The sequence below is a fragment of the Triturus cristatus genome, chromosome 6 (genome assembly GCF_964204655.1).
Source record: "Triturus cristatus chromosome 6, aTriCri1.1, whole genome shotgun sequence".
Lineage (NCBI taxonomy): Eukaryota > Metazoa > Chordata > Amphibia > Caudata > Salamandridae > Triturus > Triturus cristatus.
Window position 1 is genome coordinate 1,835,212,945 of NC_140589.1, and position 17,749 is coordinate 1,835,230,693.

Below are 17,749 nucleotides of genomic sequence, written 5' to 3' on the forward strand. Positions count from 1 at the left end.
GCAGACAATCATTCTTTTACATATTTAAATCAATCATATTATCATTATACATTCAAACACATTGACAAAACCATCAACCTCTCATGGAGCATTCTTTTCTATTCCTGCCTGGGGAGAAAAAAGGGTGGGGTCAAGAACAGAGAAGGATCACAAAGCTACATTTTGCAGAAGGGCGTTTAGCTAGCCCATATCACACCACCAAAAAAATCACATCTGTTCTAACCTGAGAATTGGCTGCTGTGGCCTAGTATGAGAAAGAATAGGTCAATCAAGACCTGTTGTGGCATTATACTCAGCAGACAAGTCACTAACACACAGAAGAGAAGTGAAAAGTGAACCGTCCCTTCAGACAGCAACCACTCATCTCAGGACTGCAGTCTATGTATAGCCAAGCTGGTGAGGAGATATCTCTGCCCCACCATCTTTCTCCACCTAATGGAACGTGCTGCATTCGCCTTCAATTATTTTGAATATAGGGCTGAAGAATCTAGGGAATGTGAATTTATGAAAATTACAATACTCCAGTAGATAAGAAAATAAAGTGGATAAGGTTACCTGCCAGAAACTATAGTAATGCAATCTTTCATAGATTCACATGTGTGAATTATGCCCTTTAAGGCTAGGGATACTTTGAACAATTTAAACAATAGTGTTAACATGAACTTGTGCTTTTTAAAAACTTTATGTTTCTATGTCATAAACAGTACACACAATCAACAGTATGCGGTCTCTACCCATAAGTTTATCTTTGCCTTCATATCATTTAGCAATCACAGAACTATGAGAAGCCCATCTAACCTGTTAAGATATGAACTGCTGGAGCAGGAGGTGTTTCAAGGCCACCAGCCTTCAGATTTTCAATGCATCAGTAAGTATTCTCAAGGACCTAGAGATGGGAATTGGTGGAGGGCTTACATACAACTCTATTAAACGATACCATCGCTGGAGAAACGAGGTGTTCCATTAAAGAGCCTCATTTCCATGTCTTCAAGCAATAGTGAGGTCAAACTTAACTGTATCCCAGAAGTACCAATGGAGTTTCATTTAAATTAACCTGTTATTTTTTTTACTTTCTTCCTGGTGCCAAAGACAAATACCTCTGCATTCACTGGACATCAAGCGTGATTAACATTTTATCGACCAAAACAATATCTTTGAATGAGAGACTAGCTGTGGCTTCTGGACACTACAATAAAGATCACACTGTCTCTAAGTAGGACAAGGCAGGATGAATAGCTACGTACATTAATCTTAACTATTTCTAAGGAGGCAAAGAATAATCACATATATGGATTCAGGAGGGATTTAGGGCTTGGGTGGGACATTACACCGCAGCCCTGCAGTTTGCAGTTTCAGCAACATTTATTTATAGATTTTTAATAGCAAGTAAGCCTGCGGTCCTTTTTAATAATGAGGCAGCTTGTGTGGCCAGACTACTACAAGATACCAGACACCAGGTTTTCGCTTTCCTAGAAGTACATATTATTTAATACTAAGAAACAGGTGCTACTTATCGCACTAGGCCAAAACGGGAAAAACGTCCTGGTGGCCCCACTTTAAGTTTCGGCCCGAGGCCTCGTACTAACATCTGAATAGGTTGAGGAGGAAAATGGCTACATAAGAGTGATGACAACAGTGCTATTCACAGTACTGCTAGTCCTGGCTATTCGTTAAGCAGTTACATGAAGGAGTCACTACTAGAAAATAAAATTCTACTTTATTTTAACTACAGATTTCCCTCAACCACCCAATTGACATGATCAGAAGTAGTAGATGTATTTTGCAAGTAAGGAACTGTATATCTACTTTGTATATCTACTTTAGGTAGGAGTGAGAAATCATAAGTTTCAATAGCACACCACAGGTGGCTTTGCCACTGGTGAAAGTGAACGGAGAAGTATGTAGATAAGCCAGTGAGAGAACTGAGATTAATGTTTGGCTGCCTCCTATATCACGTAATGACTGACAGCTGAACACATATCCATCTTAACCGGAGATGTGACAGTCTCAAGAGCTAAATGCATAATGTGCATAACTACTTTCAGCTAAGCAGTCAGGTGTAGCAGTTTTGAATCATGATCAAGGCCTAGTCTTGATTCTTCGTTAATGAGTACACTTTGGCTTGATTACGGACGGTCAAAGAAGACCTGTGCGCCAACACTGTAGAGCTCAGGCACAGCATTTCATATTATCTGGCGGCTTGTCCAGCCCACCTGTAAAGAGGAAAAATGGTGGAAAGGTATAGTGATAAATACTTAACCACTACACTGAAAATGAAACTCCGTGCCCATTTCTGATGGTGTACTACTGGCCTTTCCTGTTAGATGCAAGTTCCAAAAAGGTTGATCCCTGGGATGTCTAGCCTGCAGAACTTGAAATGCAACTATGGGTCACTGAATCTGTATTGAATAGGTCAGATCATTGTTTTTTTAAGATAAGCGTTCTATGTAGATGGAAGCCTCATGTTTGAATTGGTCAATAGCACAGACACTTCTACCAACAGTAGATGTAGCCTACGGTCTCCTTGTTTTCTAATGTAGCACATGGAGGGGTACTGTCTTACAGTATTTTGATGTTTGGGTCTGTTATAGGGGTTAGGAAGCTTGAAGGGTGAGAGCCATTACCCTCAACATAAACATAGTTCTGTGAAAGACTCTATGTGGGTGAACCCATATCTCTTTGATTTGATCCACTGGAAGTCAAGCTGGATGGATCTCATAAGTGGATTACTGTGAGATGTAAGGGGGATAAAAATGGTTAAGTACCCCAAGAGCACTCTGTACAGTCCAACCACAATGGAGGGTGACCGGTTTCTCCATCATATTAACCAGTGAAGAAAACTTTCCAATTAGGGCGTTGACACATAATACTAGGAAATGTTAAAGAGAAATGCTCTTTGCTGAAGGGGTGTGACTGAATTAAGTGTCAAGTGCCTTGGGTTGATGAGCTTTTATTTCTTTAGAAAACAGCAATCCCAATAGGGTAAGACATAGCAACCATACATCCGGAGGTGCAGCACAATTTAATTCACATATTTGGAGTAAATCCTGGGGACTGATTCAAGCCGAACAGTAGCATCTGGGATTTGGCAATGCTTTCTGTTGACAAAGATTCTTCAAAATTTGCAATGTTTTGGATGCAGAAATTGGTAATAGTAGGCATCCCGAAAATCACTTGGGCAAGCAATTCCTTTTTGATCACAAATGAAGTGATTTCCGAGGGCTTCCATCATGATTGACTGCTTCTGGGTGTTTATTCTGTTATTGTAAGATCAACCCAGGCATCCACCCCTTATGTCTTCCTAATGAGGAAAGACCTTGAATAGAAGCTTCTGGCTGTCTGACACACTGGTACTTTTCTTTATGGGACCTTTCAGGAGCATATGATTAAGCTCATCCTCGGAACTGAGAAGACGAGGACTGATGCCTCAATGGAGTCATGCTCTTTAAATAAAACCTGGATCTAGCACTAAGCAGACCATCGCTTATAGCTACCAGGCCACATATATTGTCCATTTGTGTCTGGTCTGTTGGAGCAGCTACCAAAAGGAGTGTTATCTATATTGTCTAGTTCTAGTTCTGATGATACTGATAATATATGTAGGAAAAATGTGTTCTTGAGGCTTGAAAGAAAAATCCCATACGTACTCATTACTACCTCAATGACTGAGATGTTGAAGTGTCCGCTCTGCTGATTTGAATGGCATCAATAACATGCTGGCAAAATAGAGTGAGTCAGTTGTAAGCAACGTTAAGAATATTGCATTGAACTTCTTCTGTTTGGAACAAGGTACTTTTCAGTCATCTTTGCTTCCGAAGGGCTGTAGAATCAATGGTGTAAATGACCACTCTGATCACCTCTGCGGAGGCAATCTATCGCTCACTTAGGATGTTTTGCTCCTTTGCGTCTGTTCCAAAGAGCTCATTTTCAAAAATGCAACGACCTGCCACATTTGGGAAATAGAACAACAGGACTGCTTACGAGTTAGGGACGATGATAATGGTGCCATGGAATTAATCTTTGACATCTTAGTTCTTTCCATCAGCTTGCACCTATCAGCATATGTACACTCAGCTGACAATAATACCATTTGTGAATTCGTTTTTGTACTGCTCACAGTATTAAGAGAGCCCTACCATTATTGCACATTTAAATGTATTTTAAATATACTGCCATCTTGATATTCCATGTTACACATTTCACCTTTCGCCTGAATATCCAAGTAAGCAATGTCTTGTTCTGAAGTTGGCATAAAAAAAAGTTATAACTGTAGATTTAGTGAAGTCAGCCATTTTACAGTAGATTATTGTATCTTTATGCAAAGCGGTTTCCCAATCCTCTCACAAGAAGAGCCAGGCACCTGCTCGCTGGTGTCTATCTGAAGTTTCTATTTGATTACATGTTCTATCCTCTGTTTAGTGCACTGAATTTTTTTTTTTTTTTTAATCAAGGGAGAATTAAAATGTAAAGAAATTTAACATTATTTACCCAACAGAGAATGGTTCCTTGCTAATTGCACTGGAGTATTTTTCATGCATGCCTGCTATTTTTCCATTTAACGTATATTAGACTTCAATGAGCTTTCCCAGAGTGTCTGATTTCTTTCACAGGCACCACTGCGTTCTTCCAGCACTTCTGTGCAGATGAAAGAATGACTAATTCAAGCTTTGTCTGTCTTATTAGGTATGCAAGGACCATATTCAGCAGTATTGCCTTGGAGTCAATATAATAGAGTGTGGGTTTTCATTGAAATTAAAAATGAAGCACTGCTTCTTCACGGTGTGCAGGAGATGGTACCAGCAATGTTCTCGGGTGAAGGGAGATTCTCTCTGTGTCAACGTCCTGTTAGCCATCCTCTTTGTCCACAGGAGTACTGTATGGGTGTGATGTAGAAGGTGGCAGGGATCTTGGAAAATGCAGTGGCGAAGCAGAGATAACATACTTCAGGCATAGAACTACTAAGTCTGTATAGACTGCCAATTTGGATGCCTATGAAAACAAAGAGGCTGCTGGTGTGTGTGCTTGAAGAAAATATCCACAGTTCCCTCCTCTTAAAAGTCCTTTACTTCTTCCTTGAGATTAGTATCTCGAAAGAAATGCTTGCTCTGCTGAACATTATCTTCAAGTTTTAAGTGAAAATCCAGTTGGGCATAATCGAAGTGCTCAGATTTAGTGCAATACATGACCACCACATCTTCATCCACTATATTAAACAGTACATTTGCCAGGATGTTAATAGGTGATGTTTGGGTGAGCAGAATAGTAGACATTGTTGAGTGCAGGGCAAATTGAGTAGGTGCCACTCGTGTCATCAATGAAGCTGGGGTTGACAAAGTGTGTAGTCAACATGGACAGCGTCTTGGTGGACGAGGGCCTCTTGGTCACTACTAAAGCTGTCTGACAAGTTGGCAATTGACAATGTCGGTCATTGATGGTGGACTAAGTGACGGAGCTGTGGTGGATGATTCTATCTCTAATAGAGACTATGGCCAATGTGGCCTTTGTTAATGGATGGGTCATTGATGAGTAAGTTGTCGATAACGAACAAGCATGCTGATTGCATTCTTCTTGGCACTAAAGGTGATTATATGACCTTTGTGAAGGAGTGATGTAGCTGCCTATGCTGTAAACATGTCAACTGTGGCAACCAAGTTAAACTAGGTTGTGTGTTTTGTTAGAGAGTGAGTCGTCGCAACTGACATTTGAAGAGAAAGGCATTCTATCAAAAGAGGGTGCCAGGGTATTCTTTGCAATTTCTCTTTTATCGCCAGTACTAGATTCCTCAACGATTTTCTTTTACTGCCTGTAGTAAAACAGGAGGCATCAAACAGATTTTTCTCCTGAAGCACAGGCTCCAGTATGGCAAAGACAATGATCTTCATCCATGTGGTGTCATATTGAGGTACATGGCTTTGGCAACGACAATATTCATGAAGGTGATCATGAAGGCTTAGGGGAATTATGGTCTGAAGAGAGACTTCTTCTCTTAAGAAAGAGTTCTTGCTATAATGAAAGAAATTAAATAGCTCTTCTAGACCAAATCCTCAGGACAAAAAAGTTAAAAGGAACGCAGAATACCACAGCTGCAGCTAGATTTAGCTTGAAAATTCTGAGGAGCAAAAACATAAAAAACAAAAGCCATATATTTGATCAGGAAATATCTGTAGTCCGAATCCATCTTCTGAACACATTATTTGTTTTCTGAGTGGAAATATCCATAGACAGAGCAGAACTCTTCGGGGATGAGGTGCACACAATGTGCAGTAACAAATGTGAAGTACGGTGGCCTCTGGATGAGCCTTCTAACCTGGGCTCTACCACTCAAAGTGCGGTAGCATCTGCTTTCTAAAATGGCAACACATTGGACTGAAAGGGGTTTTTGGGTGTAAGAGTAAGACATCTTGCCCTATCCAGTGACTAACTGAAATTCAACAGAAGAATGTTGTGCTGTAAATGTGGAGTACAAACTGCCACCATGTTGCTTTTGAGACAGCATCCAGAGCTATATATCCCTTGACGTGGTCTCCTTTTACATTTGAAACTGCTTTCTCACACCTTTTTGGGTTTTATCTATGCATTTCAAGTGATAGAAGGCATTAAATATGCATCGGAAACGGTGGCAAGTTTTAGCTGCGAACTGTTGCCCTAAGGAAAAAGTCAATTGCAGGCTAGGACTACAACAATCTTTAATTATGTTATGTTAGTCAACGCAGACCTCAAACATCACCACTTGGTTCAGAGATCTATAAACTATAGTTCACTTGGTTCAGAAATCTATAAACTACAGTTCACAGGTTTGAATTCCTGTGGGTCAGCTAAGCCCTTCTCAGATTGTTAAAACTACCATCAAACTAACTACTGGTATAAGCAGTCCAATTAGGCTGGGAATGACAGAAAGGGAATTGCTTAGGAGTGATTTTTAGATAATTTGCAATCGTACCTTTACCTTTCCCATCAGGTCAGAGGAGCACAAAAATGATCAACCCAGCCATAGCCGACTTTGCCAGCAGCGTTCCGAAACACGTGGCGCTTGCTTTCTTACCATAAGCTCCTCTTTCTTAAGAGTGTATTTAACTTCTGTTAACACATGGTCCAGCAGAACCAGAGTATGAGAGATCTGCTATTGCTCCCTGCCCCCAAGTCTACCACTTATGGTGAATATGAATCGAGGAAAATCACATGGTCCACTGCCAGTATTAAGTGACTACGAGATATAGCTCTTTATTCAGGGCAGCCAGAAAACATCGTGTTCTGGCAAAATACATTGAAACCGCAGCATTTTGTAGTGCCAGAGCATGCACAAAACAATGTTTGAATTCCAATAAAAAAAGGCCCAACATTGTGCATACCATTCTCTTGCTAGTGATGTTTATGGTGACACCTGAACACCACAGTTTATCAGGTTTAAGGAAATGCTCCTAATACATTTCTAGACATGATTATAAAGATAGTTCAAGCTGACTTTAAGCTTGAAGGCCACCGTTTTGGAGATAAATGTCAATTTCTTGTATTATAGGGGAGTGAGGGGTCAAGAACCCAAGCAACTATAAGGCACAATAATCCCATTTCCCGGCTCACTCCAAAATCACAATCACTCTCACCCAGTGAGTACAGATATTACAGCTAGGTGATGTTCACAAACTGCAAGAGAGCTCTGTCTACCAAACTCTTGGGGTGAACGTACGTCTGTTACTTATTAGGTGCAGTTTACATCGGCTATCCACGGCCACACTGAGCAGAGCTGTCTCGTTGTCCCCTCGGAGCGCGCGTCCACAGCGCGTTTCGGGCAGGAAGGCGAGGTCAGTAACCACGATGCCATGGGCTTCCTCCACGTAATACAGCTTCTATAGGAAGACAAGAGAATGGAAAATTGACAAATGCAAGTAAGATAACTTAAGAATAAGTAGGGACTTTTGTTCTTTGATGAATCATCTTAGAGATAAGAAAAGAAACACTCGGAATAGCATTATCTCTGAAAGTCGCTTGATAAAAAGCTGTGCAAAACCGGTTAAAACAGCTAAGGGATATTGGTTGTAAGCAAACATCTGGGTTTTCTTAACTGAAGTTAAGCCTGATACAGTGCAACACAAAACAGAAGGCACAATCACACTGGTTGGTGGGAAAAGAGCTACATTCTACACAGCAATAACAAAACTGCTTATATCACAAGATTTTTCAAAAACTCGCTTGTAGGAGGGAAGACTTCTTTGATTCTCCACAGTATAAATATGCTCAGTAAAAATATGTCCACAGGAGGAGTTCTTGCTTTCTTTGAAAGAATAGCTAATGACTGTGTTGCTTTTAATGGGCACACATTGATCGTTGGAAGTTGGACCAAAAACCCATTTAGCTGAAGATAAGATTTTACTCCTTTCTCTTACGAAGGAAGTTAAAGCACACACAAAAACAGGTCTTAAACTTCCATCTGAATGGTATTAGACTTATGCGGTAAGTACCATTTTACATTTTCGGGAATGGCTTCTTGATGGTTTACTATCTCTCACATTCAAACTACCATCAAATAATGTAATATCTTTTAAAAAACAAGAAATAGCTCTAAATTGCTGAAACTGTCTGCTGCCGAGAAGCAGCAATGTCCAAGACCAACAGACTGAGAACTTCTGGTATCCACAAAAATCGTGGTGACCATTACTGAAGGTCTAGGGAAACGTGATACATGTCACCGTGAATAAAGGGAACAAATGCTGTGACCTACTCCTGGTTCGCACTGACCTAAAAGCCAATCAAGCAGTGTTTGATGGGCTGGTAAGACAGATCAGAGTGTGAGCCGGATTTTTGGCTCTTTGTGGTCTTGTTTTGCGATCATCTGGGCCAGATTCGACTATCAATTTTCTGATATTAAAACAAACATTGCCAACAGCAAGCACAAATCCATGAAGTCTTCCATACCTCATAAAGACAGTTTATAAAAGTTCCAAACTGCCCCAATTTGCAAACATGTGCCACTTTTCGAGCCATTTAATTCACTAATGAGGGCTACTGTTATTTTGACGTCTGGTCTATTTTCTGTCCCAGTCCTACCCTGACCTAATCCTGCTTGACAGAGTCCGAGCCCCCTCTTTCACATCCACAAATCAATACAAACAAAACCTACTTTTTATAACATTTAGAATTTGTGGAGCAAACATGCAAGATTCAGAAAAAGGGGTTGTTGGTAGACTGCAGTGGTTAAAGCACAGCAAACACATATTTAAAAGGTTGTAACTGATGATATTACAGGAGAAGCACGGCTAGGCAGAAAGAACAGAATTTGATTGGAAAATGTGAGAACTGGTACTATACCTGAAGTGAAAAAGAAATGTATATTGCAACAGATCCTGTCACTGTCCCCAAACCAAGGAATGTCCCAGTGTCACTAGGAAGGAAGGAACACACTCTTAGATATGAACATCATATGGTGCCAGATCAACATCACTCACATTGATGGAGATGTTGTACATGTCAAACATCTATTTTCAGCTCCAATCACACATAAGCAGAGCATGTCAATGTTAAAATGCAAGCCTCTAAAAGGGAAGTGTGACTGCACAATTAATGTGGTATGAGTCTCTGTCCTTCTCAGTTGTAGTAGTACAAGTGTATGTACCTGCACGCTCAAATGTATGCAGGTCTGTACAAACAAGTGCTGTAATACTTGCTTTTTAATAGGCATACACAATTAAGTGAGGTCAATTCAAGTAACCAGTGCTTAATTTGAGCTGGTGGTTTTGGGTATACAGCACTGGCACTTAATTCTCAAAACCGGCACTAATGACAGTCTACCACATGGTCGTGCTTCAATTTTGAGATGAGCACAACAGCAGTGTGTAATAATTCAATATACATTAAAAATGAAAATTCAGACTATTCGGCACAATTCTTATAGCTTTTGGGAACCTGGAATAGTCGAGTGTGATGTGTGGTTGTTGTGTTGGTACTGTTATTGGCAGTACTGGCAGGGGCAATGGGTGGTGCATGCTGCAGAGGCTTCCTGAGAAGGGCGCTTTCACTTTATTTTTTCATTTTTTTTTTTTTAACTTTACAATTAAGCACTCCTAGTAACCATGCTAAACTGAGGGATCCGGGGTCCCTGTTATCACTATTTACCTTAAATACTTATATCAGCCATACATGTGAGGTCACGCACAACAGGAGCATTTCATTTCTCCTATTCACTATCTGTGCGAGCTGTGGTGGTGGAAGCCCCAACCAACCCCAGGCAGGATCACACAAATACCCTATATTTCGGAATTAATAAAGAACTGCTAAATTAACTGCAGGCTGAAAAAAATGCTGTACCCTTGGTGTGCAAAAATAGAACTGAATCTCAGATGCCAGAAGAAACATGCACTGGATTTAGTGGAAGACAGAGCCCACTTTTAAATGTCTTAACTTGCAGAAGAGAAGAATGCAGGATACTGCACAGTGCTATCTGAGGGAATGAAAATCTTAACTCCATCAGCAAGCAGATTATAGATCTATGACAGCTCCACCGACACCTTTTTGCCTCAATTTGATGAGGAGCACAACCTGTTCATGCTAGGATCAAATTATGGAACTCTTTCCAGAGACAGATCTGTTAGGAGCCAACTTTTAGTCAATTCAGACCGCCAGTCTAGTCTGCATTGTTTATTTAATCCTTCCTCAGGCCAGGCCAGTGTGGGCAAGAGTTGTGCCAGATTCACCGATGTGTAGAGTGAGCTTAACAGCGGTTTTTCACATTTTTTCATTAAAACCACACACGTGAGCCATGATGTAGCACCAAGCATTATGGCTTCCACAGATGTTATGGAGAACCTACATTGTGCTTCTCTGAGGTTTCTTTAAAATGAATTAGCTATATAAGAAAATGTGAAACTGGCAAAGGCAGCAAATGTATGGGACACAGAAACTCAAGCACTTGCACTTCTCAGACCCCATGTCACTGCAAGTGTTAAATATTAAACATTGAAAGAAATCTTACATCTACAAACTTAAACGTTTCCACATAAATTCACCAAGCCTGATAGCATTCCTGTGTGTTTCCCACTTGTGCTTCACCAAAGAATTAGCTAAACTTATTGTTCAAATGGATTCAATAAAACAGCACCCAGGTTCCAACAGGTGGGAACAGCACAGAAAATCCAAAAGCACAGAAGTTTTTAGTACCTGACTGAGAGGCAGGAAATTACTTCTTTTCCACACGGTTGTGTTAGCAGCGGTAAGAAGCTCTTTCCATCCCACTTGGTGATGTAGCACGGCGGGGGCTTGCGCTCCCTCTTGTATGGAATTTGAACAGTATACAGGCGGAGTGCATCCTTATCATCCTCCACCTTTCCAAATCTTTGGGTGAAAAATAAAGGACAATTACATTTTCTAAGTCGATAAACGTCAATTCAAGCACACACCATTGGGAAGATAATGGGGACATGTCCCACAAATAGGAGAAAGAGGTGTGGTACATTCACACAATTATTCACCCGTTGTAAATATTTCTGTACCCTTAAATGCAACCTCCGTTGAAGTGATGAAGGAACAGGAAATGGAGTAAAACAAAGTTATGAAGGGGCTAAAGACACATGCAGGTCCCACACCAAACTCCATACATTGCCTCCCAGTCAATTACAATGTAATACTGGCAAAGTCCATCTCAAATATTGCACCACTGTGACACTCGGAGGAATTCTGTGTCAATGGGAGGAGCTGACTGTGAAGAGAAATGGAATCCTCTATTTCAGAAAGTATAAATGAGTGAAAAGGATTTACAGCTGCAGAAGTACTAGTAACTGTGAATGAGTCAGAAGCACGTTATGGCTTTTTGGAATTCTGTCTCACCAATATACTAGCACCTTAATGATAACCATGGAATACTGCTTGCAGCAAATCAATGCTAGTGTCCCAATGAGACCACATGTTAATTAGCTTAATACAAAGGTCCATAGCTTGGTCTATACAACTGAAGATTAGAGTTCTCTCAGTCACTTGTCCTCTGTGTCAGACTTCTCTTAGTGCGACTGTGCCCTTTTGTGCGTAACAGAGTACTCAAAAAGAAATTATTCATGCATTCCTTCAAGCAGGCCTTTCCATTATGCTGCCATCGCCAATTTGAGACTATATGCTTTCTCAAGCTAAAGAAGAACTACTGGCAGCAATTTAGCTCTTGTTTTTCTGAATAAGCGATTCTTCCGATGATCAGCCATTGAAGAAACGCAGGTCTAAGAGCCATTGATGCAGATTTCAATTAAACCCCTTAAATTTTTTCAATATCTGTGTTACAGTGGGTTAATCCTGTACCATTGAATTGTGCTTGTATGGTCTACTGTCAGTTTAAACGCACCTTGTTTTTTGGCCTTTTCATTCATGTGGGATCATCTAAGCACCAGACAATTTCAGCTTTTCTTCTCTTTATAAGAACAATGGAATTAAAAACAGCAATGAATGTGGTCTAATTGTAGTTTTGATATTTTTCATATGGCTTATGCTTACATGAATGAAATTCATTTTCTATTTTTGAATATATTGTTTGCATTGAGAGTACTTAAACTGCAGGTAACTACTGTTGTATCACAGCACTTGCCTTCAGAAATGTATCTATTCATCCAGATATTTTACCTTTACTGAAGGGCCCTCATTTAGCCACAGCTCAAAATGTTTTGGTACTATATGAATAAATGCATGTTTTGGGTGCGTTTGTGAATTAAGGACACAACGTGTTTTTGAATAGCACAATGTGATTTATGTGAAGGAAGGAATACCTATGCTCAGTTTAAACTCTTGAAAAGACTTAAGCTAGACATCTTCTTAGGTAATTTCTTAGCCTCATCTTCCAGCAGTTCTCAACTTAGTTGTCCTGTCCACAATTATCAAAATAATATTGATTCCGCATTCCTTCTTGAGTTACGCTGAACAAGATTTCAATGTGACAAAGAAGTGATGCATCTCTTGGGACCGTAGACACCTCCCTGTGATGATTCCATTGATTTGCTCGGATGCTTTTCACTGCTGTCATCTACTCTGCTAAAGAAGTTGAGGCTGGCATTCATGTTCCCGCATGGATTGCTTGTTTTTATCATCAACCGTTCGCAGAAGGATGCTGGATGTTTTCTCTCAAGTTTTATGAATCATTCACTGTGATGCCCTTATCAGAGGTCTACATGCCCTTATTTAATGTTTATGTATTGGCCAGCTATTTCACCTCATCCCTGCAGCATATGCCTCTCTCAATTGTGTGGTGGTGCCCAGATGTATATGAATTCACCCTGTCACTCGGATTCATAGCACTCATCAGCAGGCTTCATTTTATTCAAGGAAAGCAAATGAGCTAGAAATAAAGATTTCCCGAAAAGTGTCTTTAATGAAGCCACACTTGGCATGGCTTCTCGTCCTAAAATTGGCCACTGTACAAACATGCAAGCAAAGCACCCCTTCCCCTCTGAGATGTCATTGGATTTCAGCAAAATCTGGGTTTTAAAAAATAGGTTGCTGTAAAACAATCTCTTAATTGAAGGGTATAGTATGGGTTAAAAGTGATGAAACAAAATGTGTTATAAAGGAAAAACACATGTTTTGACTAGTCTATAAAAAGCTACGCTTAGCCTTCATCTACATTTGGCAACCCAGAGCAACCCATTACAGTAGTGAAGCCTGAGTTACAAACAAGCAAGCCTGCAGAAAGGAGAGAAGCAGCTTTTTGATACTGCATGAATATGGGGTAACAAGCTCCAAATCGACTGTGACCATTCCTTACTGGTGCTACTGGCTTAGGACTACCCACTAGAAATGCAAGCCGTCAAAAATCCCAATTTGCTAAGAAGAAAAGTAGATTCAAGTTCTGACTATTGAGGCTCATCTATGTGTTAGCAACAGCCTCAGAGGAAAGCAGATGCATCCATGTGGAGGATCCACCGGGTTTCAATAAGAATATGCAGCGAGTCGATTAGGCAAGATAATGGCCTTCAATTAACATGGAAAATAAATGAGCAAGAGTTCACCTCTGGGAGGTCTGTATGGAATAGCATATATTGGTTAGGGAAATGGTAGCACAGCCCGTGACTGTATCATGCTAGCCAAGATGGAACCAACCTACTTGAGATCACAATCCCGAACCCCAGCTCAGTGCATCCAGCCAAACACAAACCCTGGTTAATGGTGTTGAATGCAGCAGACATATCCGCCCATGAGACTGCAAATATTCATCAATCTCCTAATGCTGTTCATAAGCAGGATATATTGTGTTGCCCCTTTGAGGGTGAAATTCACCCAAAACTTGAATTTAATTAATTTATTTTACAGTTTTACATAGTACGAGATCTCTCAATGTTCTATGAAAGCTGAAAAGATGTCCACCACTCACTCTGCAAAGCTTCTTACTAGAAAGCAGGCGTTGAGAAAGAGGGAATATCGGCATATTTACTGTTTCGCAATGTTAACCTTTACGCCACTGGCAACACTAGTGCTCTGCTTTCACTGCCTCACAAACACAAAAGACTCAAAGGGTAACTCAATGGTTTGATAGAAATCTTAAGTAACTTGACGACTTCGAGACTTATTTTCAGGCTTTTTTGGGAACCAAGGTGTAGGAAGGTGGATATCTGACTATGGTTACCCCCAAATTTTTGCCTAGTGTCTAGCTGGTTTTTCGACTTAGTAGGCCTGAGATCCTGCCATTCAGGGTCTCAGCCTGTCTGCTCTCACTCTAAAATGGACTCCATGCACCCTAGGTGCATAACCCATTGGAATTAGATCACCCTGTGAGCCCCTGTACCAGTGTACACTAGGTACCTAGGGCATTGGTGTATCTAAGGCCTACCAGGGGCTGAAGCATGTATTATGCCACCCCTGGCCTGGCCTAACAAATTTGACACAACTGGCTGATCACTCAGCTGGGGTAAGTTGGTGTAACCACCTCTTACTTAGGTGTAGTATACCTATACCTAACCTTAAATGGAACACATGGTAACCTATCAGCCACTCCTATAGCAGGCCTTGACAATCCTGAAGGCAGAGTGCTTGGTTCCATGTGAGATGGTGCTCTGGCATGAGCTGAGCCTGTCAGCAGTGGTCGGAACAACTTCCTTCTACTGTTTCCAGATATCGTCATACCATATACTCTTAAGTGCATTATGAACCTCGCGGTTAAATGCTATCTTTGGTTTGGCTTTATCAAAACATGTCGAGTAAGGTGTCATACGAATTGGAATACTAACCCCTCGCCAATTCTGGCGACGGGGTTAGCATTCCACCCTTCTAGAGGGACACGACATGTACAGTACCTGAAACCCGGGTAAAATCAGACATAGCCTCAGCTCCACAAAATGGATGCTGCCACCACAGACACAAGTCTGCCCTCCTGCTGCTGGGAGTCCTTCCAGCTTGGGAGGTGTGGACAAAGGGTTTCCTGCCAGGGGAGGTGCGTGCACCACCACAGACAGGATTTTGTGTATTGGTCAGGTAGGGCTTGAAAGGAACCAGACATGCCTGAGGCTCACAAGGAGCCTCGGTGCATATGCCAGTTCAAACCGGTCCTGGGGCACACCAGCCCTGGACCTGGGGCGAGCTGGACAAAGGATTGGGGGTGTAACCACCCCCCTTCCTGGTCCCACCCTTAGGGAGGGACCTAGCAGGTAGTCCGGCCCCTAGAATCCGAATAAAGGTAGGAGCTGTGTCCTAAGACTTTAGACATCCTGGAATCAACTTAACTACAAGAAGAAGACGGGAACTTCGACGCTCTGCCGCACAGAGGACTGAAGCCAATCTCCCCTGTGGTCAGGGAGAGACCACCTTGCTAACGCAAGCACCATCCAGCGAATCAACGTCTGCTTTGCCGCCGCCTCCCGCCGGAGCCCGAGCCCAGAGACTGACAAGACCTGGACCTCCAGACCTCTCACCGCCCGATCCACAGTCCCTGAAAAGAAGGAACCCGTGGAGGCACCGAGACACGTGGAGCCAGCCATCTTGAAAAGACCATGACAAGCTGCAAGCGCGACAACCGAGGCTCCCTCCAAGTTGTGCTTTGGGTCCTGAGAAGCCCAACACCCGAGCAGCATCTGCACCAAAGGTGAGCCCTCCAGCATCTCCACGATCTGCGTGGGGCCCCTCTGCATTTTGCCACTCGACGCGCCTAACCGGTTGCTGGCCCGTTGGCTAGTGGCCATCTTGGCGACGAACTTCAAGAACTACACCGCTGGTCTGGTTGCTCCAGACTGGCCCTTGCTCCCCTCCAAAGGAGCAGTCCCTCTGACCTTGCTGGTCAGAACCATCAGCTTATTTCGTTTTCCACAACAATTGCTTTTGCCAAGGCTTGTTTGCTTCGATCAAGTCGCCGACAGCGAGAGCCTGCGTGTGACAGCTCGTGAACCGACTCCTGGACGTCGTCGACCTTCAGGGACCACGTGGCTGCAGAGACAAGCTGCACCTTTCCTCCTGTTTGCACCCGACATCGCCTGGTACCCACCTGGTGCCACGCTGGTCACTGGCTAGTGACTGTGAACACTGTCCCCTCTGCTTACAGGTCTTCTACAACTCCGATCCACTCTTGGATCCACCGCATCTCTTCCGGACCGACCGCCTGCAGCATCTTTGTCTTCAGGCTCCATTGAACAGATAGAAGAAACCCGACGCACTTCGAGACCTATGCACCCGCTTCCTGTGGGTGAGGTAAAGCTGGCCCTCCGGTGCCCAAGTGTAGAGTATCATCTCTAGTGTCTGTGTTTCCAATCTGGAGTTCCTAGTCCATCCGGAAGATCCTTTTTGCAGTAACTTTGTAACTTTTACGCACCCATTGAAAACCTATGGGAGCCCGCGTGTGACTATTTGCTCTGCACACGCAACCCGTGGACCTCCTGGTCACTAACTAAAGTTAGCTCCTTGTAGGCCCAGCGATTCTAGAGGCCCTAGGCCTTTCCCCTTTTCTGATCGTGGTAGTTATACCACTATTTTAGTATATGGTTCGAGTGGCCACCAGGGCCTATCCATATAAAGTGCAACTTCTGTGTATTCTAACATATTCTTGTTTAACGATTTGTGCTCCTGTGCTCATAAAAAGTCTAGGGGATACTTTGAGAAATAAATACATATATATTTTCAATATATATCTGTGTGGTGTCCTTTCATTGGTATAAAGGGGGGTTACATTTGGTAAAACAGCCTGCTTAACACGTTTCACGAGTTTAGCCTCAAAGACTGCTTAGCCTACGCTACCACTAGGGCAGCTGGTCCGAAAAGGTTGACTTACAACCACACCATAAGGGTTGCTTGGCATGGTACAAGGTGGTCACTTTAACTAGTGAACATCATATACCAGGCCAACTTCTCACACAAGGGCACTAAACGAGGCAACTAATGCACTAATATTGATTTCAGTCAATGGATTGAAGTTGCAGTAACTAGCTGAAGGTACACATTTTTGCCCTTGTAGCTCTAGGTTGACATGCAGTGACTGTGCAAGGACATTTCAATTCCCTTTACTCTTGCATGAAAAGGAACAGGATTGTTAATTACACAACTATGGTGAGCATAGAACTTTAGCACACGTGAAGATTAGAGTTAGCCTGGAACAGAAAACATTAATTTATCATAATAAGCAATTATTGGCTGTGGCCTCCTGAGCACTCTCCAGATCAATGTCCTTTCAATGCAGCTAGTCCGCAACAGAGGAACCTTGCTATTTCATATTTGGAACATTGTTGTTGATCCACCTGTTCTGAATTGTTTTCGCTGTGTAGTAGTAGTGGTTTTTACTGTCATGAATTTAGAAAGCAAGTATCTTTAA

At 42.1% G+C, this 17,749-nt stretch overlaps 1 protein-coding gene across 1 annotated transcript in view; it reads right to left on the bottom strand.

Annotated features, from left to right (window-relative positions):
- PREB (prolactin regulatory element binding) overlaps positions 1-17,749 on the bottom strand; it is a 74,892-nt gene that overhangs the window by 1,978 nt on the left and 55,165 nt on the right. Inside the window, exons 6-8 of the mRNA XM_085613259.1 lie at positions 11,149-11,322; positions 9,304-9,376; positions 7,685-7,844 (exon numbers count right to left, since the gene is read on the bottom strand). Coding sequence (XP_085469385.1) covers positions 7,685-7,844; positions 9,304-9,376; positions 11,149-11,322 — 407 coding nt within the window. The remainder of the gene's footprint in view (positions 1-7,684; positions 7,845-9,303; positions 9,377-11,148; positions 11,323-17,749) is intronic.